At 37.2% G+C, this 27,956-nt stretch overlaps 1 protein-coding gene across 9 annotated transcripts in view; it reads left to right on the forward strand.

The window, feature by feature from the left end:
* ZDHHC20 (zinc finger DHHC-type palmitoyltransferase 20) overlaps positions 1 to 27,956 on the forward strand; it is a 90,420-nt gene that overhangs the window by 29,567 nt on the left and 32,897 nt on the right. For all 9 annotated transcript variants that reach the window (XM_037800359.1, XM_037800360.1, XM_037800362.1 and 6 more), the window contains exons 2-3: positions 16,270 to 16,296; positions 24,489 to 24,592. In XM_037800359.1, coding sequence (XP_037656287.1) covers positions 16,270 to 16,296; positions 24,489 to 24,592 — 131 coding nt within the window. The remainder of the gene's footprint in view (positions 1 to 16,269; positions 16,297 to 24,488; positions 24,593 to 27,956) is intronic.

The raw sequence follows: 27,956 nt of genomic DNA on the forward strand, positions 1-27,956 counted from the left end.
TTACAGTCTCTGGTTTACGTTGATTGCATCCCTCCCCCAATGCCTCCCCATTTTTAACACCTTGCAAGGTTGACATTTGCTTGTTCTCCCTCGTAAAAGAACATATTTGTACATTTTATCACAATTGTTGAGCACTCTAGATTTCACCAAGTTACACAGTCACAGTCTTTATCTTTCCTCCTATCTTCTAGTGGCTCACATGCTCCCAACCTTCCTCTCTCAACAGTATGCATAGTTATCTTTGTTCAGTGTACTTACATTGCTGTGCTACCATCTCCCAAAATTGTGTTCCAAACCATGCACTCCTGTCTTCTCCTATCACTTTGTAGTGCTCCCTTTAGTATTTCCTGTAGGGCAGGTGTTTTGTTCACAAAGTCTCTCATTGTCTGTCAGAAAATATTTTGAGCTCTCCCTTGTATTTGAAGGACAGCTTTGCTGGATATAGGATTCTTGGTTGGCGGCTTTTCTCTTTCAATGTCTTAAATATATCAGACCACTTCCTTCTTGCCTCCATGGTTTCTGCTGAGAGATCCGCACATAGTCTTATTAAGCTTTCTTTGTATGTGATGGATTGCTTTTCTCTTGCTGCTTTCAGGATTCTCTCTGTCTTTGACATTTCATAATCTGATTATTAAGTGTCTTGGTGTAGGCCTATTCAGATCTATTCTGTTTGGAGTATGCTGCGCTTCTTGGATCTGTAATTTTATGTCTTTCATAAGAGATGGGAAATTTTCATTGATTAATTCCTCTATTATTGCCTCTGTCCCTTTTCCCTTCTCTTCTCCTTCTGTGACAGCAATGATATGTACTTTCTTATACTTTGTTTCATCTTTAAGTTCCTGGAGACGTTGCTCATATTTTTTCAATCTTTTCTCCATCTGCTCCTTTGCATGTAGGCTTTCAGGTGTTTTGTTCTCCAGTTCTTGAGTGTTTTCTTCTGCCTCTTGAGATCTGCTGTTGTATGTTTCCATCGTGTCTTTTGTCTCTTGTGTTGTGCCTTTCATTTCCATAGATTCTACTGTTGTTTTTTTGAACTTCCGATTTCTGCCTTATGTATGCCCAGTGTTTTCTTTACAGCCTCTATCTCTTTTGCGAAATCTTCTCTAAACTTTTTGAATTGATTTAGCATTTGGTTGTTTAAATTCCTGTATCTCAGTTGAAGTGTACATTTGTTCCTTTGACTGGGCCATAGCTTCGTTTTTCTTAGTGTAGATTGTAGTTTTCTGTTGTCTAGGCATCTGACCTCCTAGGCCACCCCAGTCAGGTTTTCCTGGATGAGAACAGGCTCAAGTCACAGAAGGTGGAAATATTCAGTATCTGGTTTCCCTGATGGTTTTTCTTAGAGGTTTGATATACCTGTGCTTTTCTGCCTGGCAGGTGCACCTGTCAGCCTGTCACCAGCTATAAGAGGGTGTGGCCTGTGGTTCTCCTCCCCCAGGCTTTGGGGTCTGGTTCCGGAAAGGTGGGCAGTAGAGCTGGGCCTCTCCCTTTCCTCTTGGGAAGCTATGCCCCCTCCAGAGAGGTCATCTGCGTATCAATAAGTTCTTTGTTTCTCTGGCTCTGCTGATCAAAGTGTTTTGATTTTAAAATGGCTGAGGCTGTCTTTACTGCAAAGCCCTGTGGGGTGAAAATGGCTGAGGTTTTCTCCACAGAGAGAGAAAAGGACAGAAAAGCTCCCAGGTTCACCCGTCAGCCAGAGATAGCACCCGATCCTCTGGGCTCCCTGTCCTGAGACAGATATGTCCCCCGACTCTCCTAAGGTCAGTTGTCACCAAAAGCCTCTGTCTGCTTGTTGAGGATTTACTGTTTGTATTGAGCAGTTAACATTAAAACCCCAGTTGGAGCTGGGCTGAGACAGTGCTGCTCTCTAGCACCGTGAGGCTTCCATGAGGGAGGGGCTCTCGGCTCTCAGCGCGGGTCCACAGTTTTACTTACAGATTTTATGCTGCGATCTCGGGCATTCCTCTCAATTCAGGTTGGTGGATGATGAGTGGACAGTCACGTTTGTCTCCCCGCGGTTATTCCAGGTTATTTACTAGTTTTTTGGTCATTTATGAATTGTTCCAGGGGGTGCTAACAGTCTTCCACTCCTCTCTATGCCGCCATCTTCTGTTTTCTGTTGTCTAGGCATCTGACCTCCTAGGCCACCCCAATGAAATTTTTGAACATTTCATTACTCCAAAAAAAAAAAAAAGAATAAAAAATAAAAGTAAAAAAGAACACCCAAAACATCCCATCCCCTGTATTATTCATTTAATTTTTGTCTCCATTTTTCTACTCATCTTTCCATATACTGGATAAAGGGAGTGTGAGCCACAAGGTTTTCACAATCACACAGTCACACCGTGTAAGCTATGTAGTTATACAGTCATTTTCAAGAATCAAGGCTACTGGCTTGTAGTTCAGCAGTTTCAAGTATTTCCTTCTAGCTATTCCAATACACTAAAAATTAAAAAGTGGTATCTATATAATGCATAAGAATCTATATAATGCATAAGAATAACCTCCAGAGTGACCTCTTGACTCCATTTGAAACTTCTCAGCCACTGAAACTTGATTTTGTTTCATTTCTCTTCCCACTTTTGGTCCAGAAGGCTTTCTCAGTCCCATGTTGCCAGGGAGATTTACACCCCTGGGAATCCTGTCCCATGTAGGGGGGAGGGCAGTGAGTTCACCTGCCAAGTTGGCTTAGAGAGAGAGGCCACATCTGAGCAACAAAAGAGGTTCTCTGGGGGTGACTGTTAGGCACAATTATAAGTAGGCTTAGCCTCTTCTTTGCGGTAACAAACTTTGTAAGGGCAAGCCCCAAGATTAAGGGCTTGTCCAGGCACTGTGTTTGATGCTGAGAATTCAAAGATGTGTAAATGTCCATCATCAAATGCATTTTGGGCTTCATGCAGCCATCCCCGTCTTTAATATTTGTGTTGTTCATATGCATTTTATACGTTTTGAGAAAGCCTCTAGAATTAGATATGTAACTGTTTAGCCCAGTCTTTTCTATTTTTTTGTTTATTTTTAAGCATAGGTTCCTTTTTTCATGAGCCATCTATTTAAAATCTTTTAGAGTTAGATAACTGTTGACCTTTGGGAACAAGCATCATTGGTGGTGGAGCAGAGTATGGATGAGAGATCGGGATTGAAGGGACTGTACCTCTGATGAAAGGGCTGTTACCAGTAGATAAGAGGGATAATAGCTAATTCCTTCCACTTGCCTTTTGCTCCTCATAAGAAAAAGCTCAGCTGCCCGCTACAAATACATAGGAAAAGTCGTTTCATCTTTCCTCACTGCCTCTCCCTTTTTTTTGTTTTTGTTGTTGTTCCCATTAAGCAATAGCCTCTTTCCTTTTGAAACTTTCTGATTCCAAGAGCCAAGGTAGAACCCTAGGGTTTGGTTCATAGACTGGGAGTTGGGAATCACTTCCTTAGCACACCAGCTGATCTCTTCACCTAGTTTCTCCCTAGATCTACATAATTTCCATAACAACTAACCCTTTTTGATTTTCATTCTCCCTGTTTAGAGCCTAAAGCCTCAAAGTGCAACCTTGGGAGCAGGTGTTCCTTGTTTTGAGAAACAAAATTTTGGAACATAGGCTAACGATCAGATGATGCAGTCTAACAGTATGTGGAAGCTCTGAAAAAATGAAAGTTGGCAGATAATGTTTTAGTTTCCTCTGAGCAACATTGAAGGAGTCCAGAAAATGGTCATTATAATCCAAAATATTCATTGTGCACTTATTATGCACTAATTGTATTGTCATCTGTCTGTATTAATTTAATCCTCACAATAACTCTATGAAGGAGACACATAGTTTGTCCCCAACTTACACTCAAGAAATTGACTTGGATAATGATGACTGCCTCAATTCAGACCTTTTCACACATCCTCCTAAAAGCCATACAACTTAATAAGAGCAAATGAAAACTGCCAAAGCTCAGACCCTATGGTATAACTAGGACATAGAGAATTTTTAAAACTTCACTTTTTATGTGAGTGGGAAGGTAAACATCTGAAACTAGCTAAGAGTGCTCTAAAACTGCACCAGGGCTGAGAATGAGGAAGGAACTGTGTGGAAGAGTGTCAGGGTCTAGTGATGGTAGAACATAGGCATTGTCAACTAGGTTTATTCCCCAGGAGAGGACCCCACTTTTAGTGGGAAATGCCAAAAGTAGGTTTGGAATCTGGTAGATCAGAGCACTGGCGACTGGGGAGTCAAAAGAAAGGGCTTGGAAAATGTTTAGGATCAGGGGTGGCACTCTTGAGAAGGTACCCTTCTGGGGTAGAAGTTAAGATAGTATCAAAGAAATAGAGGATAAACAAAAAAGGCACTATCCAACTAGCAAAGAAACTGCTCCTCACGGAAGCAACGGAAGCAACAGAAGAAGACTGTCTGCAGAAGAAATAAGAAATCAAATAAGCTATCCAAATACCTCTTTCCCCCAAAAGACTACTTGCTAATGCCAGTCCATGAAAATCCCACATAAATCAGTATGAACAATGATTAAAACAACATCCATACAAATTTCCTTGATTAAAAACCGAGAGAAAAATGAGAATCAAGGATTTCAACAACTGAAAAGATGCCAATACAGACAAAGAAGCAATAGAGAAGAAACTATAATTCAATACCCTAACATAAATCAAATATAAATAGATAAGTAATTGCTGAGTAAAAGAACCTACCAATCACAAATTCAAAAATCTCAACAGAAATAGTAGAATGGGAACTGTCCAAATTCAGGGAAGAAATAGAAAATAAGACAACATCAGAAATGATGACTAAATTAAGAGATGCCCAAAAGGGAAGGGATACAACTGAAAGTACAGTGACGGGCAAAGAGGAAAAAATGAACAGGGCCAAGAAATTGAAATTAAGATAAAGGAAAAGGTAAAAGGGTTAGATGTAAAAGTGATGGATATTATAGACAGGGCGAGAAGATTCATTTCACCTTATTAATACATCCAGAAAGAAAGCTCATTCTTTCTATACATGCCAAAAAGATATTTGAAAAATTCAACATCCATTTCCTGATAAAAATACTTAATAAAAAAGCTGTAAATGAATGCATGTTTTTTAAACAAAACTGACAGGAGATATATGTGTATGTATACATATATGTATATGTGTATATTTTTGTATATGTATGTGTGTATATATGTATGTTAAGAAATCTATTATAAGAATTGGCTCATGTGACTAGGGGGGTTAGTGAGTCCAAATTCTGTAGGGCTGGCGACAGATTGGAAAAACTGATGAAGGCGATGTTGAATTCCCCAGGCAAAGCAGGCTGGCTTGTTGATTGTAGATGCAGTAGATGCAGTCAGCTGTAGATGTAATCAACTGATTAATGATATAAATCAAGCTCCAAATACCCTCACAGTAAAGAGAGGAGTGCTTGCTTGACCAAATAGCTGAACAACATAGCATTGCTAAGTTGACGCATGAAATTAACCATCACACCTGTGTTGATCCCTAGTGTTTTAGTGTCCTTGGCTGCTCAAGCAAATACCATGCAGTGGGTCAGCTTAAACAGCAGGAGTTTATTAGGTCATGGTTTTGAAACTAAAAGAAATTTCAAATCAAGGCATCATCAAGACAGTACTTTCTCCCTGAAGACTGTGGCGTTCTGGGGCTGATTGTCAGCAAATCTTGGTCCTTAGCTTCTCACATGGCAAGTCACATGGTGGTGTCTCCTGGTCTCTCCCTTCCCTTCCAGGATCCCTTGATGTTCAGCTTCTGGCTGCCCCCCCTGTGTCTTTCTCTTTGTCTGAATTTCTTTCCACTTATAAAGGACTCCAGTAATAGGATTAAGATCCATCTGATTGAGGTGGGTCACACCTTAACCGAAGTAACCTTATCAAAGGTGCCACTTAAAATGGATTCACACCCAGGAATGGATAAAGTTTAAGAACATGTTTTTCTGTTCCAACATACAGCTCCAAACCAGCACACTTAGTAAATCTCTTACACCCAAACTGTCTCAGCATTTGATTTCATAGAACCCAACTTGAGACAGTATCTTGCACCTTTTAGCACCTATTGCAGATTCTTGCCTGAAATAGTTGTGTTACTGTGCTGATTGCCAAATGATGATTTTCTAAATCCATCATTTCTTCTAAATTTATTAATTAGAATTCTGCTTTAAGGAAGAGCTTTTTCTCCTCTCCATTTATTTTTTTATTTATTTACTCATTCATTCATTTATTAAATCAGCACTTACTGATAGGTTCTTTTTCTATGGGTTATAATCTATCATTTATTTTCTTGCTCAAATTGTCCCACATTTGGCAAAGGAGCCCTCCTTCAATCTGGTGTCTATGTCTTTTTAACGAGACTCCATCATTTTTTTAGTACTACCTTATTATCTGGCCCAACAACATTTTTCATGCTCGTTTTTTACTTTCTGTGCCCCAGCCCTGGAATTGACCATTTCAAAATAAACCAAACCTAAATGTAAAAAAATGAAAAATATAAGTGGATGATCTTACAGCCAGAGAGTGAGGAAAGCTAACTATAACTCAGAATTGTCATGTCCGATGGGGGAAAAAAAGGATAAATGACACATACAGATAGTTCACAGGGGAGGGGGGGAAATAAGAAAATGGCTTTTAAATATATGAAAAGATGCTTACCTTCATTTATAAGATAAATGCAAAGTAAAATGGCTCTTAGATACCAAAAGTTTGAAAACACTTTGTTGGGTAGACTGCGGAGAAGCTGGCAACCTCATGCCTTGCTTGTAGGAGTGCGAAATAGTACAACCCCTATAATAGGGATTTTGGCAAAAGCTAAAAACGTGGCAGACAGATTTACTTTTTGGTCCAGTAATCTCACTACTAGGAATCTACACTGAAGGTAAAAGTTCGCAAGTTTGAAACAACTTACGAACAAGGTAATGCACTGCCACGTTGTCTGTAATAGCAAAAGATTGGGGGCATCCCAAATGCCTTATCAATAGAGGACTGATTGTGTAGCTGGAACACACACACAAAGGGATATTGTTCAATGGTTTAAAAAAAAAAACAATGGTTATCTATTTGAATTAGAAATATAAATATGAATATAAATGTATAATCCTACTTTCCACCTGCCCAAAGGGCCTAACGTTAACAAGGCACCACTCCTATGTGACCCCCCTTCTGCACCCCCAGCTGGGTGATATCAGAGAAGGTGAAGGCCTAGTCAGGAGCCTGGACTTTCATTCCTGCTGGGCAATAGTGAGGCACTTCTCCCCATTGCCAGCCAGCAGTTATGAGCCTTCTCCCCGTGGTGTTAGTGGAGGCCACTGGAGGCCATTTGGGGAGCAATAAAAAGGCATCCTTTCCCTTCATATCCAGGTTGTTTTAGCAGAAATCTAGTGAGGAGCCTGTGCGACTTCTCCCATCTGACAGTAACAAGGCATGGTATCAGAGAAGGTCTGCTAAAATTTTTTTTTTTTAACTTTTATTATGAATTTATTCAAACACATAAAGGAAAATATGGCATATATACATCAGTTTAAAGAATAATGATAATAATTCAGGGAGCATCCAAATATCAAACAGCCAAAATAAGCAATAGGACGTTACACAATTTTGACATTCCCTGCCCCAGTTGTACTTGACTGCCCCCAATGAGGCAGCCATCATTCTGAAATTATCATTTCTTTGCCTTTCTTTACCATTTAAACACATCATGTATGAAACTCTAAAGAGCATATTGTTTAATTTTACATGTTTTTTTCACATTTTTGTTTTTTTTATTGTTATCCAAATTTTATAGTGGTAAATTATAGTAATATAACCAGTAGGTACTGCCCCCTTGATATATGGAAATAAACCTTGAGATCCAAATGCTTTCACTTAAAAAATTTCTTTTATATAAACTGCTACTATAGTTGATTTTATAGATAATGTGCTATACATATCTAGAATATATATATTTTTTTTAATCTTCATTTTATTGAGATATATTCACATACCACACAGTCATACAAAACAAATCGTACTTTCGACTGTTTACAGTACCATTACATAGTGGTACATTCATCACCCAAATCAATCCCTGACACCTTCATTAGCACACACACAAAAATAACAAGAATAATAATTAGAGTGAAAAAGAGCAATTGAAGTAAAAAAGAACACTGGGTACCTTTGTCTGTTTGTTTCCTTCCCCTATTTTTCTACTCATCTATCCATAAACTAGACAAAGTGGAGTGTGGTCCTTATGGCTTTCCCAATCCCATTGTCACCCCTCATAAGCTACATTTTTACACAACTGTCTTCGAGATTCATGGGTTCTGGGTTGTAGTTTGATAGTTTCAGGTATCCACCACCAGCTACCCCAATTCTTTAGAACCTAAAAAGGGTTGTCTAAAGTGTGCATAAGAGTGCCCACCAGAGTGACCTTTCGGCTCCTTTTGGAATCTCTCTGCCACTGAAGCTTATTTCATTTCCTTTCACATCCCCCTTTTGGTCAAGAAGATGTTCTCCTTCCCACGATGCCAGGTCTACATTCCTCCCCGGGAGTCATATTCCACGTTGCCAGGGAGATTCACTCCCCTGGGTGTCTGATCCCACGTAGGGGGGAGGGCAGTGATTTCACCTTTCAAGTTGGCTTAGCTAGAGAGACAGGGCCACATCTGAGCAACAAAGAGGCATTCGGGAGGAGGCTCTTAGGCACAACCATAGTGCTAAAATATTTTAAGTAAGATTCAGTCTCATGATACAATAACCAATAAAATTGAAAATCATTTGACATGCCAAGAACTAGAAAAATCTCAGCTTGAATGATAAAAGACAATCAATGGATACTGACATAAGGTGACCCAGTGTTCAAATAAAATAGCAGTTTAAAATTTCCCCAATTTTGCAAAAGACATTAACCTATGGGTTCAAGAAACTGAGCAAACTCCAAACAGGATAAATACAAAAAAAATCTCTGCCAAGACACATACCAAACTTCTGAAAACTAAAGACAAAGGCAATATATTGACAGCAGTGAAAGAAAACACCTTACCAATAGGGGAAAAAACAATTAGAATAACAGTATATTTTTCATCAGAAATCATGGAAGCCAGAATGAAGTAACACAACATTTTTCAAATTCTAAAGAAAACAGCTTGGTATCCCAATCCTTTATCCAATGAAAATTATCCTCTCAGGGTTGAAAATCAGCAGTTTCAGATCCAGATAGCACATCCTCACATTACAAGCATCAAAAGAAATTATCCAGAAAGTGAAAGACAACCTACAGAATGGGAGAAAATAGTTGCAAATCATATATCAGATAAGGGCTTAATAGCCAGAGTATATAAATAACTTTTACAGTACAACAACCAAAGGACAAACAACTCAGTTTAAAAAATGGACAACGGACTTGAATAGACATGTCTCCACTGAAGATATAAAAATGGACAATAAGCATATGAAAAGATGCTCAACATCATCAGCCATTATGGAAATGCAAATCAAAACCACAATAAAATACCAGTTCACACCCACAAGATGGCTATTATTTTACAAGTGGAAAATAACAAGTGGATTTGGAGAAATTGGACCTGTAGTGCATTGTTGGTGGGAATGTGAAAGAGCACAGCCACTATGGAAAGCAATTTAGCGTTTCCTCAAATAGTTAAATATAAAATTACCAGAAGACCTGGCAATTCCACTTCTAGGAATCTACCCAAAGAAAGTGAAAACACAGTCTCAAACATTGTACGCTGGTGTTTATAGCACCTTTATTCACAATAGCCAAACAGTGGAAACAACCCAAGTGTCTGTCAACAAATGAATGGATAAAAAAAAAATGCATGCACACAATGGAATATTACTTGGTCATCAGAAAGAGTGAAGTTCTGAGACATGCTTAAGCATCGAAGAACCTTGAAAACATGCTCAGTGAAATAAGAAAGACAGTAAGAACAAAAATTTTGTGATACCACTTATAAGAGAACACTCGACATAGTTAATTCTCAGAGAGAGAAAGTAGATTAGAGGTTACCAGGGACTGGGAGAGGGTGGGTGAGTGTTTGAGGAAAAAATGTCACACATAAGCATTTAGTATGCTTAATAAATTTTGTGTTCTTGGTTTTGTCATTGAGTAGTTTAAAAAATACATTGGGGAGAACCTAAAATGGCGGCTAGGAGAGACAGGGCAAAAAAACACCTCCATGAAAAATACTAAATAAAAGCCAGAAAGTGACCCAGAACACCAGTTCCAGCGATGCACCAGCTGTACAAGGTCTGCTAAATCCCAGGGACCGTGCACTTGGTGAAACCAGGAGTCTGCATTCTGAAACGAGTGAGTAAGCTTGCTGAATATCTGGCAGCCACACTGCGGTGTGGGGAAACCGTGGGTCAGTGTTTGGAGGCGGACTAGTTCTTTTTTAAAAAACACAAAGGCAGCTGCAGATACGGCAGCGAAAATTGCACAGTGAAGTGCGGCAGGAACGAGCTGTGTGAACGCCTCAATAGCTGGCATGGAAGATAGCCTTTCGCACACCCGGTGCTAATTGTCTCGGAGCGAGGCAGGCAGAGGTGAACCAAAAGGGGAAACTAACCATGCCCCTTGCAGCCATCTTCCCCACGGGTTGGGAATACTCCTGCCCAGCACTGGAGCCACAGCCCAGAGCCACGCCAAAAAACCCAGTGTGACAGGAACTGTTTCCAGCAACACGCAGACACACTACAGTATCGGGCATGGACAGTAGCCTTTTGCGCAGCCACAGCTAATTGTCCCGGAGCTGGGAAGGCAGAGCTGTGTGAAAAGAGAGAAATTAACATGCCCCATTTGGCCATCCTCACAGCAGGCTGGGAACGCCCTACACAGCCCAGCAGCCCAGAACTTCTCTTGAGGGATGGCACGCACTTGTGATGCATAGCACAACCTTCCCTCAGCAGAGGCCCTAGAAGAGCACAGCTTGGAAGAGGGACCACTCGGAAATCCCAGGGAACATATGCCAATACGAAGGACTTGTGGGTCTGCAGCAGAGACAATCTGTGGCGAGACTGAAATGAAGGTTTAGACTCTTGCAACAGCCTTAAATCTCCGGGAACACCTGGGAGGTTTGATTATTAAAGCTGCCCTCCCTCCCTAACCGCTCAGACACACGCCCACGTTCAAGGTGGACAGCACCAACAACACACCCAAACTTGGTGCACCAATTGGACCCCACAAGAATCAGACCTCCATACACCACAGAGACAAAGTTGGGGAGAACTGACTTGAGGGGAATAGGTGACTCGCAGATGCCATCTGTAGGTTAGAGAAAGTGTACGCCACCAAGCTGTAAATCTGACAAATCAGAGATTAGTTGTTGAATAATCCTACATATCCTAAAAGAACCCCATCAAGTAAAGCAAATGCCAAGAGGCCAAAAACAACCAAACATTTTAAAGCACATGAAAAACCAGACAATATGGGTAACCCAAACCCAAACATCCAGATCAAAAGATCAGAGGAGACACAGTACTTGGAGCAATTAATCAAAGAACTAAAGACAAGCAACGAGAGCGTGGCACAGGATATAAAGGACATGAAGAAGACCCTAGAAGAGCATAAAGAAGAAATTGTAAGAGTAAATAAAAAAATAGATGATCTTATGGAAATGAAAGAAACTGTTGACCAAACTAAAAAGATTCTGGATACTCATAGCACATACTGGAGGAAGCTGAACAACGAATCAGTGACCTTGAGGACCACAGAATGGAAAATGAAAGAACAAAAGGAAGAATGGAGAAAAAAATTGAAAAAATAGAAACGGACATCAGGGATATGATAGGTAAAATAGAATGTCCAAATATAAGACTCATTGGTGTCCCAGAAGGGGAAGAGAAGGGTAGAGGTCTAGAAAGAGTATTCAAAGAAATTGTTGGAGAAAACTTCCCAAACCTTCTACACAATATAAATACACAAAGCATAAATGCCCAGCAAACTCCAAATAAAATAAATCCAGACAAACCCACTCCAAGAAATATTCTGATCAGACTCTCAAATACTGAAGAGAAGGAGCAAGTTCTGAAAGCGGCAAGAGAAAAGTAATTCACCATATACAAAGGAAACAACATAAGACTAAGTAGTGACTACTCAGCGGCCACCATGGAGGCAAGAAGGCAGTGGCATGACATATTTAAAATTCTGAGTGAGAAAAATTTCCAGCCAAGAATACTTTATCCAGCAAAGCTCTCCTTCAAATTTGAGGGAGAGCTTAAATTTTTCACAGACAAACAAATGCTGAGAGATTTTGCTAATAAAAGACCTGCCCTACTTCAGACACTAAAGGGAGCCCTACCGACAGAGAAACAAAGAAAGGAGAGAGAGATATAGAGAAAGGTTCGGTACTAAAGAGATTCAATATTGGTTCATTAAAAGATGATAAGAGAGAGAGAGGGAAAAAATATATCTAACAAACATAAACCAAAGGATAAGATGACTGATTCAAGAAATGCCTTCACAGTATTAATGTTGAATGTAAATGGATTAAACTCCCCAATTAAAAGATATAGATTGGCAGAATGGATCAAAAAATATGAACCATCAATATGTTGCATGCAAGAGACTCATCTTAGACACAGGGACACAAAGAAATTGAAAGTGAAAGAATGGAAAAAATATTTTATGCAAGCTACAGCCAAAAGAAAGTAGGAGTAGCAATATTAATTGCAGATAAAATAGACTTTAAATGCAAGGATGTTATGAGAGACAAAGAAGGCTACTACATACTAATAAAAGAGGCAATTCAACAAGACAAAATAACAGTCATAAATGTTTTTGCACTCTATCATGGTGCCACAAAATACATGAGACAAACACTGGCAAAACTAAAGGAAGCAGTGGGTGTTTCCACAATAATTGCGGGAGACTTCAACACATCACTCTCTCCTATAGATAGATCAACCAGACAGAAGACCAATAAGGAAATTGAGAACATAAACAGTCTGATAAATGAATTGGATTTAACAGACATGTATAGAACATTACATCCCAAATCACCAGGATACACATTCTTCTCTAGTGATCACGGAACTTTTTCCATAGTAGACCATATGCTGGGACATAAAACAAGCCTCAATAAATTTAAAAAAAAAATTGAAATTATTTAAAGCACATTCTCTGACCACAATGGAATACAATTAGAAGTCAATAACCATCAGAGACTTAGAAAATTCACAGACACCTGGAGGTTAAACAGCACACTCCTAAAATAAATGGTTTATAATGTAGAATATAGGGGAACTAGCGATAGAGAACAGTTAATGAAGGGGGAAAGATAACCCAATAAGAACAGATAAGCTATTGTGGGTAAATTTAACATTCTGGGAATGCCCAAGAATGACTATGGTTTGTTAATTTCTGATGGGAATGGTAGGAACAAGTTCACAGAAATGTTGCTATATTAGGTTATTTTCTTGGGGTAGAGTAGGAACATGTTGGAAGTAAAGTAGTTATTTTAGGTTAGTTGTCTTTTTCTTACTCCCTTGTTATGGTTTGTTTGAAATGTTTTTTTATTCTATATCTTTAAAAAAATTTTTTTTATATAGTTAATTTAAAAAAATGAAAAAAATACGCAGAGCCCCTTTGAGGAGCTGGTGGAGAATGCAGGGGTGTTGGGCTTCCCCACCCCTATGGTTGCTGATGTGCTCACAGACAGGGTACTGGTGGTTTGATGGGCTGAGCCCTCTACCACAGGACTTGCCCTTGGCAAGACTGTTCCTGCAAAGGAGAGGCTAAGCCTGCCTATAATTGTGCCTGAGAGCCTCCTCCCGAATTCCTCTTTGTTGCTCAGATGTGGCCCTCTCTCTCTAGCTAAGCCAACTTGAAAGGTGAAATCACTGCCCTCCTCCCTGCATGGGATCTGACACCAGGGAATTGAATCTTCCTGGCAACGTGGAATACTACTCCTGGGGAGGAATCTAGACCCAGCATCGTGGGATGGAGAACATCTTCTTGACTAAAGGGGGATGTGAAAGGAAATGAAATAAGCTTCAGTGGCAGAGAGATTCTAAAAGGAGCCGAGAGGTCACTCTGATGGGCGCTCTTATGCACAATATAGACAACCCTTTTAGGTTCTAATGAATTGGAATAGCTGGCAGTAAATACCTGAAACTATCAAACTACAACCCAGAACCCATGAATCTTGTAGACAACTGTATAAAAATGTAGTATATGAGGGGTGACAATGGGATTGGGAAAGCCATATGGACCACACTCCCTTCTGTCCAGTTTATGGATGGAGAAGTAGAAAAATGGGGGTGGAAGAAAAAAAAAAAAAGGAAGGCACCCAGTGTTCCTTTTTACTTTGGTGGTTCTTTTTCACTTTGGTTTTTATTCTTATTATTTTTGTGTGTGTGGTAATGAAAATGTCAAAAATTAATTTTGGTGCTGAATGCACAACTATATAATGGTACTGTAAACAATTGAATATACACTTTGTTTTGTATGACTGTGTGGTATGTGAATATATCTCAATAAAAATGAATTTAAAAAGTATATATTGGGAGCCTTGGCAAATGGAATAGTCTTGTCTCCCTCTGAGAGGTTCTGCTGATAGCCCAGTGTTGGCTGCTCCTAACCATGTCTTTGTCTCTGTAGATAATGGTTCAGTTAAGTACTGAGAGCTTGTTCCGTGCCATACACTGTTCTCAGTTCTGGTGAACCAATCATTTCTCCTACCTTTAAGAAAAATTCTAGACAGAATGACAGATTGTAAACCAGTAATTTTAAGTGTTGGGAATGTTACGAAAAGAAAGATGAAAGGTTCTGTGGGAATAGATACCAAGGAGAATTATTTAACCTGCCCTTGTGGTCTGTATAGTCCCTCTGGCACAAGCTTCTTACTGTAGATGGTTTATCCAGCTTTGTTGTCAGTATGGAACAGTTTTAGTGTTTTTGTTTGTTTGTTTGGTAATTACACAAATACCTTAGTGGAAAGTTGGAACAAGCAACAACAGAAACTGTTAGCCAGATGCCATTTTACATTGGAACTCTCCGCTGGGAGGAGTGTGCTAGTGCAGTATGCTATTAAATTTTCATTTTTGTCAGTAGGATTCTTAAAAATGGTACCAGTGTCATTTTTTTATGTTTGAGATGTTTATATTTTCTGTGTGTGACCTCCTTGTTCATATATACCTTGTCTATTTTTTGTTTGCTGTTTTTTTAATCTCTTATTAATATGTAAGTGCTTTTTAAATATTAGGGAACCTAGTTCTTAGTCTGTGATAAGAATTGTGAATATTTTTCCTAGTTTGTTGTTAGTCTTTTCACTTTAATCTAGTGATTTTTTCCAGTTATTTTATTTTTATTTTTTATGTAACTGAGTGTATCGCTCTTTCTTTTATGACTTTGAGTTTTATGTCATATTCTGAAAGAACCTACTCTGTTCCAAATTGTAGATATATTTTACATCCCCCTAGGTTCTTCTGGTACTTACATGGTTTTGGTTTGGGTTTGGGTTCTTGCATTTAAACCTTTGACACATTTGAAATTTATCCTGGGTGTCTATGTTGTAAGATATGGATCTAGTAGTTGCTCTTTTCTAACTAGCTATCCTTTTGTCCTAACACTATTGATTGGCTGTTTCCCACACTGATTTGAAATCTCATTTCTATGATACTGAATTCCCTTATGTATTTGGGTCCATTTTGGGTTTTCTGTTTTGTCTCACTGATCTATTCATGAGCCAGTACAACTATTTTAGTAATTGGAGCATTCATAATATTTTTAATGATATGCTTTAATATTTGGCAGTACTAGTCTACTTCATTATTCTTCTCTTTCATAATTTTCCTACTACTTCATGCAAGTTTGTTTTCACAAATTAACTTTAGAATCTGTCCAGTTAAAAAAATGTATCTTTTATGGGGATCACATTAAATTTCTAGATTAATTTAGGAAGAGTTGATATAATGATGACTGTATCCAGTGTCAATTCTACTTAAGTTAATCTCCTTCAAATTTTCTGTCCCTCAGAAGCATTAAAATGTTTCTCTTCATGCCCATTTCTTACATTTATTCCTAAGTATTTTATCTTTTTAGATGGCTTTATAAATAAAATCTTTTCCTGGGTTATAAGTTCTGCATAGTGGTTACATGTGTATCAGAAAGCTATTAATTTCTGTATATTCTGTATATTAGTTTTTGTACACCACCACTTCACGTCTCTTGTTTATAATAGCGTTTCAGTTGAAATTTTTGACTATCCGGGAATGCAGTCATATAATCCTGCACATATAATTTATATACAAAATATTTAATGGATATTTATTCACTGTTTTTTCTTCTATTCTAGTTACTATTTCTGGGAATGGAGAAAATGGTAAGGCACTTTTATTCTCAATTTAAAAAGAATACTTATGATGTCTTAATTGCAAAGCACATACTTTTTATTTATTTAGTGATGACTACATGTGTTTTTGTTTTTCAGAAAGAAAATACATATCTTTAAATTTTAAGTAATTTAAGACATGTAGTATTGGTTTTATTTCCATACATTCAATATATTCTTATTTGTGTTATTTCTATTAATTGAAACTACTATTTTTTGAAGCACCTAGTAAGCAAACTTCTTTGTATATTTATGTAACTATTTCTGCCTTTTATGTTCTTCAGAACCCTTTATAGTAGTAATTCAGAAGTTTTTATTATCAGTTGTAGCTTGAAGGAGTTGAGAAGGTGATTGTATTTCTTAGCAAAACCTTCCTACTAAATGGATTGAATTATTTATGCATTTTTGCTTTTTCATGATGTTCAAATTTTATTGATGCTTTTTGTTATACAGTTATTAAAAACAGCACCTTACTAATTACAGACATTTAATAAAATAACCAGACTGTAAATTGTTATTGTTAGTTCACTTTTAAAGGGAAAAAAAGTTTTTATGACTTGTCAAAGAGACTTTACCTAAAGGGAAAAATCATTTCTCAAAATTTCATCTAGATAAAAGAGAATTTTAGAAGTCCATTAATATCAAATTTCAAAAATGAAATTTGATTTGACTTACAAAAATTTAGGAGATTTCTAAAACAGTTGAACAGTTGGAAAGTATTAATGTTTATTGTTATTAATGGAGATAATTAGGCATTAAACATATAAATCTCAGTGGTAGTATAAATATAGACTTAGTATTGTTAGGCTTATTTTTCTTCCTTATTTTTCTTCCTAAAAATGTAGCTTATGAGAGGTGACAGTGTGACCGGGAAAGCCACGTGGACCACACTCCCCTTTGTCTAGTTTATGGATGGATAAGTAGAAAAATGGGGGAAGGAAAAAAAAAAGGCACCCAGTGTTCTTTTTTACTTTAATTGTTCTTTTTCACTTTTAATTTTTAATTATTATTTTTGTGTATGTGGTAATGAAAATGTCAAAAATTAATTTTGGTGCTGAATGCACAACTATATAATGGTACTGTAAACAATTGAATGTACGCTTTGTTTTGCATGACTGCATGGTATGTGAATGTATCTCAGAAAAATGAATTATAAAAAATAAAATAAAGCAGAGCTGTTTCCTATATGTTGAAAGCACAGATATAAAAAGCAGATTATTTCAGAAATTCTTGTAAAGGAATGTTTAATTTGTATCAAGTATCTCTTGGTGCTATTTTTACCATGTCTTTTAATCTTTTAAGTTTTTTGTCTTATTTTTTTTTTTTTACTTCAGTTACAGTCAGACTTTTTTATTTGTTAAGTACAGGTTTTTTTTTTTCTTTCAGCTTTGATTTAATTGCTTGGTTAACTAAGATTTTACATTATATGTTATTTGTAATCCATGGTTTATTGCATATATGTGTATATTTATATATATGAGCAGAAATTTGCCTGTTAGCAATCACATTAATTTGAACATAGTTAAAAGCAGTACCTTATATTATTCTCTGTTATTGTTTACTCAGTGTAATTTAATAATTACCGTTTGTTGAGTACTTACTATATTCCAGGCATTGTGCTAAGAGCTTTATTTTATTTTATTTATTTTCATTTAACTGAGAGTTAAGATTTTTTAAAGCAAATAATATACATTGTTTTTTGTTCTCATGGAGAACAGAATAGTCTAAAAAATCAAGTATTTCAAAAATAATATTCTAAGCGTATATTGTTTTATATTCTAGCCTTAGATAGCCAAGGTTATCATTTGCCTCCTACCTGTACAATAGGGATTACAAACATGTTTGAATATGGGGGTTGGACAAGAATATAAATAAGTGAAGTGAGCTAGGGGAAGACAATGTTGCAGATTCTATAAATGGCCTCCATGTAGGTGGGATTTAAAAAAGATAAAAAGATTTTACCTGAGACTTCAGCGAGTTTTCCGAGAACTGCAGGAAGAAGCTACATGAAGGCAAATAAAACAATGGTTCTCAAACTTTTTAGTCTCATGGCCCCCTTTACACTCTTAAAAATTGTTGGGGATCCCAAAGAGCTTTGGTTTATGTGGATTATTATATCCATTGATATTTACCATATTAAAAATTAAAACTGGTGTGAATAAAACTGTTAAAAATATTAAAACTGAAAAAAATTAAAAGATTAACTCATTTAAGAATAACAAAACCATGACATGTTAACATAAATAACATTTTTATGAAAAAAATTGTTTACTTTCCCAAAACAGAAAAAAAAGTAAAAAGTGACATTGTTTTATATTTTTAAATCTCTTTAGTGTCTAGCTTAATAGAAGACACTAGATTCAAATATCTGCTTCTGTCTTAGTCATCTACCTTCCAGGGAACTCCACTGTACACTTGGGAGAGAAATAAGAGTGAAAAAGGCAAATCCTATCCTAGTATTATTATCAAAAATGTTTTTCCCTTGTACCTGCGCTGGAAAGGCTGGGATCCTCAGACTACACTCTGAGAACTATTTAGATGAAGCTTTTAACAAACTATTATTTAAAGTTTATGCATTCTTTTAATAATCAGGCAAGTGCCAGGGATGCAAAAATTGCTGGTCCTTGTCTCAAGGAACTTAACAGTAAAGACAAACAGATAAATAAACAGGATGTGAAGGTTTGAAAATGTGATGTTGATATGTAGGGAATAAAGGAATACAGAAAAAGATTGATGAAAGAAGTTTAAGGACAGATTCCGAAGAACAAGTCAAAAGGAATACCATGTGGACAGCAGACGTAGCTCCATGCCCGGTCCTTGGCTCTGACCCTTGCTGGCATCTTTCCAGCTCTCAGTGGGGTGAGAGCTTTCCATAGAGGTCCACTCTGGTGCAGACCCATGTACAGTTTTTCATTTTTGTGGAAATGCTATGCCCATGGCATGGAGGCAAAAGGCTGATATGTAAAGATGATAGAATTATGGGTGATTTTAAGTAAATTTAAAATTTGCATTTTAAAATGAAATTTTCTAATAAATAGCATTTGCATTTTAAGTGCAAAATTGTATTTTAAAATACAATATTTTAATAGGAGGGTTTTAATGAAAATGAATAAAAAAGGGTGAATCATTGTATCAAATGCTGAGTGGTCAGGTAGATGGAATAAGGATTGAAATAGAATACTGGATTTAGTAATTAAAACATAATTGATTACCTTTGCTATAGCAGTGTTAAGTGCAAAACCAGATTATGAGGAAAGTAATTTTTTGGTAAGGAAATACAGGCCATGAGGGTATGCACCATTTCAGGAACTTTGGCCATGAAGGAAAGGAGAGATGATATGATACCTGATGAGAAAATTGGGTTGAAGGAGGTTTTTGTTTGTTTTGAAGAAAGGAGAGTTTTAAGCATTTTTGTAGGCTGAAGAGAAGGAGCCAGTGGAGAGGGAGTATAACATGCTAGGTGGTATAGGGGAGGAATAATTTTAATGGGGAACAGTATGCCAGAAAGGGGAAGGGAAGTGATAGGATCAAAAGCACCTGGAAAAGAACACTGTGCAGCAGAAGAGGAGAAGGAAAGCTAAATGAAAATGGAGAGAAGATTTAAGATATGGAAAGGGAATTTGGAAAAGTTCTACTGAAGTCAGCATTTCCTAAGAGAGAGGGATTCAAGATGGGATTAGAAATTTAAGAAGAGTAAGCAAGGGTAAGGCCTAAAGCAGCTTCTGTGGGAAATAAGGTAGGGATTCAACTAGAGATGAGTGAAAAGAATTGATAGACGAATTGAGCACCCAATTAAGGATGACCGGTATGAAATGTTAATGAGAAGAGGAAATTCTGGTAAGTGCCAGGTGCTGGGCTTTGTAAGAGAGGCGGTTCAGCCTGATCTTAAGATTTTTCTGCAACAATGCCCAGTGACTGCAGAAAATGGGGGGATTGGGAGAAGAGGTAGGATTTCCCCAGATCTGGGGGTTGGTAAAGTGCATGTTATAGAAGGTCAAGGGGAATCCAACATGATAGTCCAGTGGGTGGACCGTGGGGTTCAACATAGAGGGACCTGAGAGAATGGAAAATAGCAGATTTTGACAAGCCAGAATTTTCAGTGAGGGTGAAAAATCAATTTTATTGAAAGTGAAAACAGCAAAATTTGCAAAATAGGAGGAAGTTGTGTTTAGGATTTTATCTTGGCCTCAGATCTTGGCCCAAAAGTTGGATGTGACCATCAAGATGATGGTTAAAGCAGTGGGCAAAAATAGAGTTTTAGTTGCGATACAGTAGAAAAGGTAGCGGATTTTGATATCAAGTAGATATGGATTTGAATTCTGGCTCTGTCAGTTAGTAGCTAAGGTTCTTGGGCAAAATACTAACTTCTCTGAGCCTCAGTTTTTGCAGCTGTAAAATAAAAGAACTCCTTTCAGAATTAATGCAGAGTTAGAACTAAGGTATAGGTTATATATATCTTAAAGTAGACTTTCAGTAGAGGGGAGTGGTAGTTTTAGTAGCTATTATCCACAGTAGGTACCCTGAAGTCCCAGAGTTTCTGATGCGGTCAGAGTTATTTCCCAGGAATTCTGAAGCCAAGATGGAGGAGAAACTCTGAGCAATGCATTTTATTCTGGCCAGTGAGGTAGACTAGAAGCAAAAGAGCCCGGAGGCAAGGAGACCACTGGCTTTTGCAGTAATCCAGATGAGATAGGCAAGAATTTATGAACTATTGCACTGGCAGTGGAAATAAATGAGAAGTTCAATTTGAGGGAAATTTTAGAGGTAAAATTGGAGAACTTGGTGCTGATTAGATGTAAAATGCGGGGGTCACCTGACCCCTGGCTTCCTGTGTTGGCCGACTTTGTGGAGGGTGTTACTGTTCTGAGAGAAAAGGCAGTTGTTCCAAGAGTTTGGGACTTGCATAGATAAATATTTTGGGATCCAGTAAAGGCTTATCAATTTTTATCACTATTGTTTTACTTTAAGGAGAACTTTTTATAAAGCCAAAAATCTAAGGAAAAATAATCTCAGACCAAAGGAAGGCTAGTACTTTAAATTGAATATGTTAGTTTTATAAAAACTTCACTGCATTGTTCTCAGTGTTTCTCATTTCACTGCAGACCAGTCGTTAAATTTGGGAACATGGAATTAAGATGCCTGGGTGGAAATAATAATAATAATAATAATAATAATAATAATAATAATAGCCAACATTTATTGGGTGCTTATTGTGTACTAGGCACTATTCTAATTGTTTTGCATGTATTTGGTCATCAATATGAATCAACTAATTTTAATGAAACAAATTAGGTGCTTTGATTGAAGTATAAGCAAATTATTTGAAGAGTACAGTAAGAAAGGGTAATGAATTCTGAAAGTAATGGGGAAGGCTTTCATGGATGAAGTAACATTTGATCTGAACTTTAAAAATGCATAGAATTTCAAACTTTCATGTTTGCATGTGGTTTTCTTCAGTAGATTTATGGTGCTGCATTCCAAGCTGTGGATAGTTCTTTCTTCTTATGGAAACCCAACCCTTTTCTTTCAGATAGAAAAGCTACAGAACACAGCTGAAAGCTTTAAGTTAATATCATTGAGTTAACATTTGGAGATAAAGATATTGGAAAGTTACATTAATCTACTTGGGAAACAGTTATGACAGGGACCCAAAGGCGCTAGATTTTTTTCTTGTTAGCTTATGTTAGTGAGGATAAAATTTAGACACTTTTTCTGAAAAATACAGGAATTAAATTTTCCAAATTTACTCATTCATGGTGAGGGCAGACTTCTTTCTTTACTCTCAGTTTATAGTTCCTTTGATTTAATCTTCATAGTGGTGAATTCTTTTTTTTTTTTTTTTTTTTTTTGGCTTTTTCAATGGGGTTTTATTAGGTTATAAATGTACATTTCTAAGGCCATGAAATTGTCCACATTAAGGCATCAGGAGGAAGATACCTTCTCTGAGGAAAGGCTGCTGGCATCTGGGGATCCTCTGTCACATGGGAAGGCACATGGCAACATCTCCTGGTCTTTCTCTCCTGGTTCTGGTTTCAGTGGCTCTCTCCAAAATGTCTCTGTGTGTTCCTCTCTGAGCTTTCTGGACTTTTACTGTCTTGTATCTCCTCTTCAAGGAATCCAGTAAAGGAGTAAGACCCACCTTGAATGAGCTGGGTCACATCTCAATTGAAATAGTCTAACAGAAAGGTCCCACCCACAATAGGTCTGCCCCACAGGGGTGGATTAGAAGAACATGGCATTTCTGGGGGTACATAACAGCTTCAAACCAGCACCTGTAGCTATGTGAATTTAACCTTTTTGAGCCTTAGTAAAAGGCTTAGTAAAAATTATTATTGAAAGGGTATAATATCAAGTCTAGGCCTATGTTGAAAACTAAATAATAACCATTTATTAATGCTAATTCCTTCCATTCTAACTTCAGTTGAATTTACTTTCATTTTTTTTTGTACATATTGCTATGTCTTTTTTTTTATTATTAAATTCAGTTTTATTGAAATACATTCACACACCATACAATCATCCATGGTATACAATCAATTGTCCACAGTATGATAACATAGTTATGCGTTCTTCACCACAATCTGTCTGAACATTTCCTTACATCAGAAAGAACCAGAACAAGAATAAAAAATGAAAGTGAAAAAAGAACACCCAAATCATCCCCCCATCCCACCCCATTTGTCCTTTAGTTTTTATCCCTATTTTTCTCCTCATCCATACACTAGATAAAGGGGGTGTGATCCACAAGGTCTTCACAATCACATTGTCACCCCTTGTAAGCTACATTATTATATAATTGTCTTCAGGAGTCCAGACTGCTGGGTTGAAGTTTGGTAGTTTCAGGCATTTACTTCTAGCTATTCCAATACATTAAAACCTAAGAGGTGTTATCTATATAGTGCATAAGAATGTCCACCAGAGTGACCTCTCGACTCCATTTGAAATCTCTCAGCCATTGAAACTATTTCATCTCATTTTGCATCCCCCTTTTGGTCAAGAAGATACTCTCAGTCCCACAATGCCGGGTCCAGATTCATCCCCGGGAGTCATATTCTGCAATGCCAGGGAGATTTACACCCCTGGGAGTCAGGTCCCATGTAGGGGGGAGGGCAGCGAGGTGGCTCAGTTAGAGAGAGAGAGGGCCACATCTGAGCAACAAAGAGGTACTCGGGGAGACTCTTAGGCACAATTATATGCAAGTTTAGCCTCTCCTTTGCAGTAACGAGCTTCATAAGGGCATGTCCCATGATCGAGGGCTCAGCACATCAAACCGCCAGTCCCAATGTTTGTGACAACATCAACACCAGTCCAGGTGAGGAAGTCCAACACCTCCGCACCTTCCCCCAGATCCTCGGGGCTGGGGAGGGGGAGGCTGTAAATATATTTTTTATTATCTGCCCAAATTACTCTGGGATGTGTCACTATTTCACTCCAGCCCATACTAACCTGCCGTATCTCACTTCCTATTCAAAGTTCCATGCAATTGTGGTGTTTGAACAAACCGACTGTAGAGTTGTACCATTTAGAAAATTTAGATCCTGTACCAAATAGATATCTCTTCCCTTGGTCTCATATGGAAGTTGAAGTTTTAAAACACAGTCAGTTTCTACCTTTACCCATTGGACTGGCTTGCCCTGTTCTTAACGAGACCTGCTTCATTCATATCACTAATTGAAGTCTGGGCTCTTTTTCAGCTTTTTTTTTTTTTTTTTTTTTTAACAGTGGCTGTATGCACTAAAACTGACATTCATATCTGCCGAGCTCTAGCTCTGAGTTTCAGGTGTCTCAAAGATACACATTGTTCCAGAGGTGGTGAATTCTCTCTTAACTTTTAAATCGTATTTGAAATCTAACTTTTAGGGAGAGCTTGAAATTCAATTTGTGAAGGAAATGTTTTAATTTAAAAATAACCTCAGCAACTTAATAAATTCAAAACTTGCCTCAGGCTGCTGCAGTCTTTACTTATAAACGACACTGGTAATAAATGTAAGAACAGACCATTTCTTCATATGTAGTAATGTTATGTCATGGATCAAAAGGAGTTTATAAAACTTGATGTTTTCAGTAGGTATTAGTTAAATTTCTAATTGGATTAAGCCTCCTGAGCCTAAGTATTGTTTTTAATGTATTGCTTTTTCCTGTTTTCACCTGGATTCAATGAAATGTTTGTTTTTATTTACCAGGAAAGGCCGTTGTTTACCTTGTGGCTTTCCATCTGTTCTTTGTTATGTTTGTATGGTCCTATTGGATGACAATTTTCACATCTCCCGCTTCCCCCTCCAAAGAGGTAAATTTAATGCTGGTAAATTACCAAATGTTTTAACTGATTATGGAATTATTTTCCCTTGTGTTACCTTTGTTAAAACTTTGCATAATGCATTTGTTCTGTTTCCATTCATGAAATTGCTTGGTAACTGCACACTGTGAATGTGAACCATCAGCCTATTCTCAGGTGCAGTTTACTGATTTAGCATAGTAGAAAATTGATGACTGTGCCTATAATTAAGCTGTACTAATAGTTTTCTACTGTGCTATGTTTTCTTAAAATAAAGACATTTTATATTACTGGAGTAAAAAGTCTTTAAGGGGTAGAATTAGTAGGGTTTATTTTTTAAAAACGTGTTAAGAATCCTCTTAACATTTATATTTTCTCAAACCTGAACAGTTAGGCTGTAACTAAAGAAAATGTTTTGGTTGTGGGAAGCAAATTGTCTAGTCTCTTGCTTGTTACACCTTAATATAACAATGTTTCTTCTAATTGGAGATTTCACTTGGAAAAGAAAGTAGATAAACACTTATATGGAGCAAATGTTTTGCCTTCATATATAGACTGAATTTTTCCTTCACCTAAAATTTAGTATAGCAGTATGCCCAAGAATATAGTCTTGAGTTAGGATTGTTGGAGTTTGGTTTTCTGCTCTGAGACATTTCTTTATCTCTCTGAGCGTTGGTTTTCTCAAGTGAAAATGGAGCTCTCAGTAGGAACTACCTGTAGACTGTGAGAATTAAGTGAGATTTATCCATGTAAAGCTTTTAATATAGTGCCTGACATAATTAGCATTCAGATGTTCTGTGATGATGATATTATTTATTTTCATATTAAATCCATCAAAATTCATTAAAAACTATAAACCATAAGTCTTCTGTGGGTCTTTTTAATGAAGAACATCTATACATAAAAGCATACTTGTGCCCACTTGATGTATTTTCACAAACCAAACACCTTTGTAACCAGCATCCAGTTTAAGAAACAGAAGATTACTTTTACCCCATAAACCTCCTCCTGCTCTCTTCTAGTTAATTAATTATGAGAAATTACTGTCCTGCCTTCTAATAGCATAGATTAGTTTTGCCTGTTTTTGTATTTTATGTAAACAGAGTCATATAGTACATATGCTGTGTGTCCAGCTTCTTTAATTAACATTCTGTTTGGGAGATTTCTCCGTGTTGTTGGGTATAGTGTAGATCACTCATTCTTGTTATTGTTTAGTATTCAGTTGTTGTATATACCACAACTTATTTACTGGTCTACTATCGATGGGCGTTTGCATAGCTTTCAGTTTAGGGCTATTACAAATACGGCTGCTGTTACATTCTAGGGCATGTCTTTGGGGAAAGCAAGTGTATCCGGTTCTTTTGGGTTGATGCCTGCTGGTGGGATTGCTGAATCGTATATGTACATTCACCATTAGTATGGAACGCCAAACAGTCTTTTGCCTGTTTTTCCTGTTGGGTGCTTTTTGTTTTGAGGGGTAAGGTAAACCACAAATCAAACATAATGTTTCTTCAAGTATATTTTTCAGATGTTTGGTAATAACTAATCAATACCCTTAAATTTATGTTACACAGCATTTCTTAATCTTTAAGTTGAAAGAGAGCTAATTAATCGATTACTAGTAGTGATGGCTACATGGCACATGTAAGAGTAAATAATTCTCTTTATAGTGAATAAAAAATAGAATAAGAAAAAAATTGGTAATACTTTTGTAACACAGTATAGATAAGAAATATATGTACAAGTGCTTAGAAGAATGCCTGGCATATAATAAATGCCATCTAAATGTTTGTTTTGTTTTAGATTGTTGTTTTTGGCATGTTGCATCTGTTCGGCATTCAGTCCAGGGCTTATGCTTTTATATCTGCTCCACTCTTCACTGTCCCCTGTTCCTGTGATCTCAACTGACTGCCCAAGCCTGTACCTGGCACCATTCCTTTGGCACACTCCACTTACCCTGACATGGCATCTTGTATTGTAATCACATGTTTACTACTATGCATTCATTACCTTACTCAGTTGTAAATTCTGTGAGGCAGGGGTTAATTTTAATGTGGTTCCCTCTGTATCCCTGTTTTTCTCCCTCCAATATCTGGTACCCACTGGGGGTTTAATAACTATTGAGTTCATCAAGGGCTTCCTACCAGCTAAGCTGCAATAACAAGAATAGAAAGTTAAGGTTCTAGGTGAGCTTACACTTTGCTGACTGTATTACTTACTGTATCTAAGTAATTACAGAGCTGAGCGATAGTTACTGTTGTAACTGTGCTAAAAGGACTCTAAGCACAGAGGTTAAAGCAACACTTGGGGACCAAATCTAGAGGGCTTCAATGAATCTAAAGAGCAAAAACTCTAAATTTCAGGCAAACTAAGTAAAAACCTAAATAGAGGTTCATTCCCCCCCCCCCATTCTTTCAGTCAGCAAATATTCATTGAATATCTACTGTAAATCAGAGTCTGTTAGACTCTAGGAATAAAAAGAAGACAAACATGGTCTTTACATTTTTAGGGAGGAGACAGATGATAAACAAGTTAACAACAAAAATAATTTTTAATCTTGGTACCCACTAGAGAAAGCACATGGTGATAATGGTAGAGCTTAACAGAGTAAAGGCTACTTTAGATAGTATCGTCAAAGGAATCTTCTCTGAGGAAATGACATTGCTAAGACTTTCTAAATATCTCTTCCACTAAATTATAAGCTTTTCTTGAAGAAAGAACCTTTGCTTACTGCTGTATCCCCTTTGTGTAGAATCTGACATCATATATAATAGGCAGATTGAGAAATATTTGAATGAATGGTGAGAAGAAGACAGCCCTGGGCTTCTCTTGTTACCAGACACTTTCTTTCTGAAAAATAAAATTTGGTTCTATCACTTCTCAGATTATGGTCATTCATGGGTTGTCAGTCAGCCACAAGATGAAGATTATACTCATTAGCATGATACATAAGACTTTTTATGAACTACAGTGTTACACTAACTTCATCTGCATTGCTTCCTTCATGAAATTTTGAATATACCATATTCTTTTCACATCTTTGTGCTTTTCATATGTTGTTCTCTTTGCCAAGATTCTCTTTCCCTCTTTGTTTTCCTGGAAAATTCCTGTTTATCTTTCAAAACCTGGCTTAGGAACAACCTCCTCTAAGAAACTTTCATTGGCAACTATACCCCCTCCCAAGAGAGCTTTTATTATATCTTGCAATGTATTGTCAATGTTGTGTTTACTACCCTGGTTTGTAATTTGTAATTATTTGCATGGCTAACATTCCTATTAAACTGTAGTTATGTACTTTCTGAAGGCAAGGTCTCTGTTTTTATAAATCGTCTTTGAATCCCTGGTATCTGTGACAGTGGCTAACATTTTGGCATTT

Source organism: Choloepus didactylus, chromosome 12 (genome assembly GCF_015220235.1).
Source record: "Choloepus didactylus isolate mChoDid1 chromosome 12, mChoDid1.pri, whole genome shotgun sequence".
NCBI lineage: Eukaryota > Metazoa > Chordata > Mammalia > Pilosa > Megalonychidae > Choloepus > Choloepus didactylus.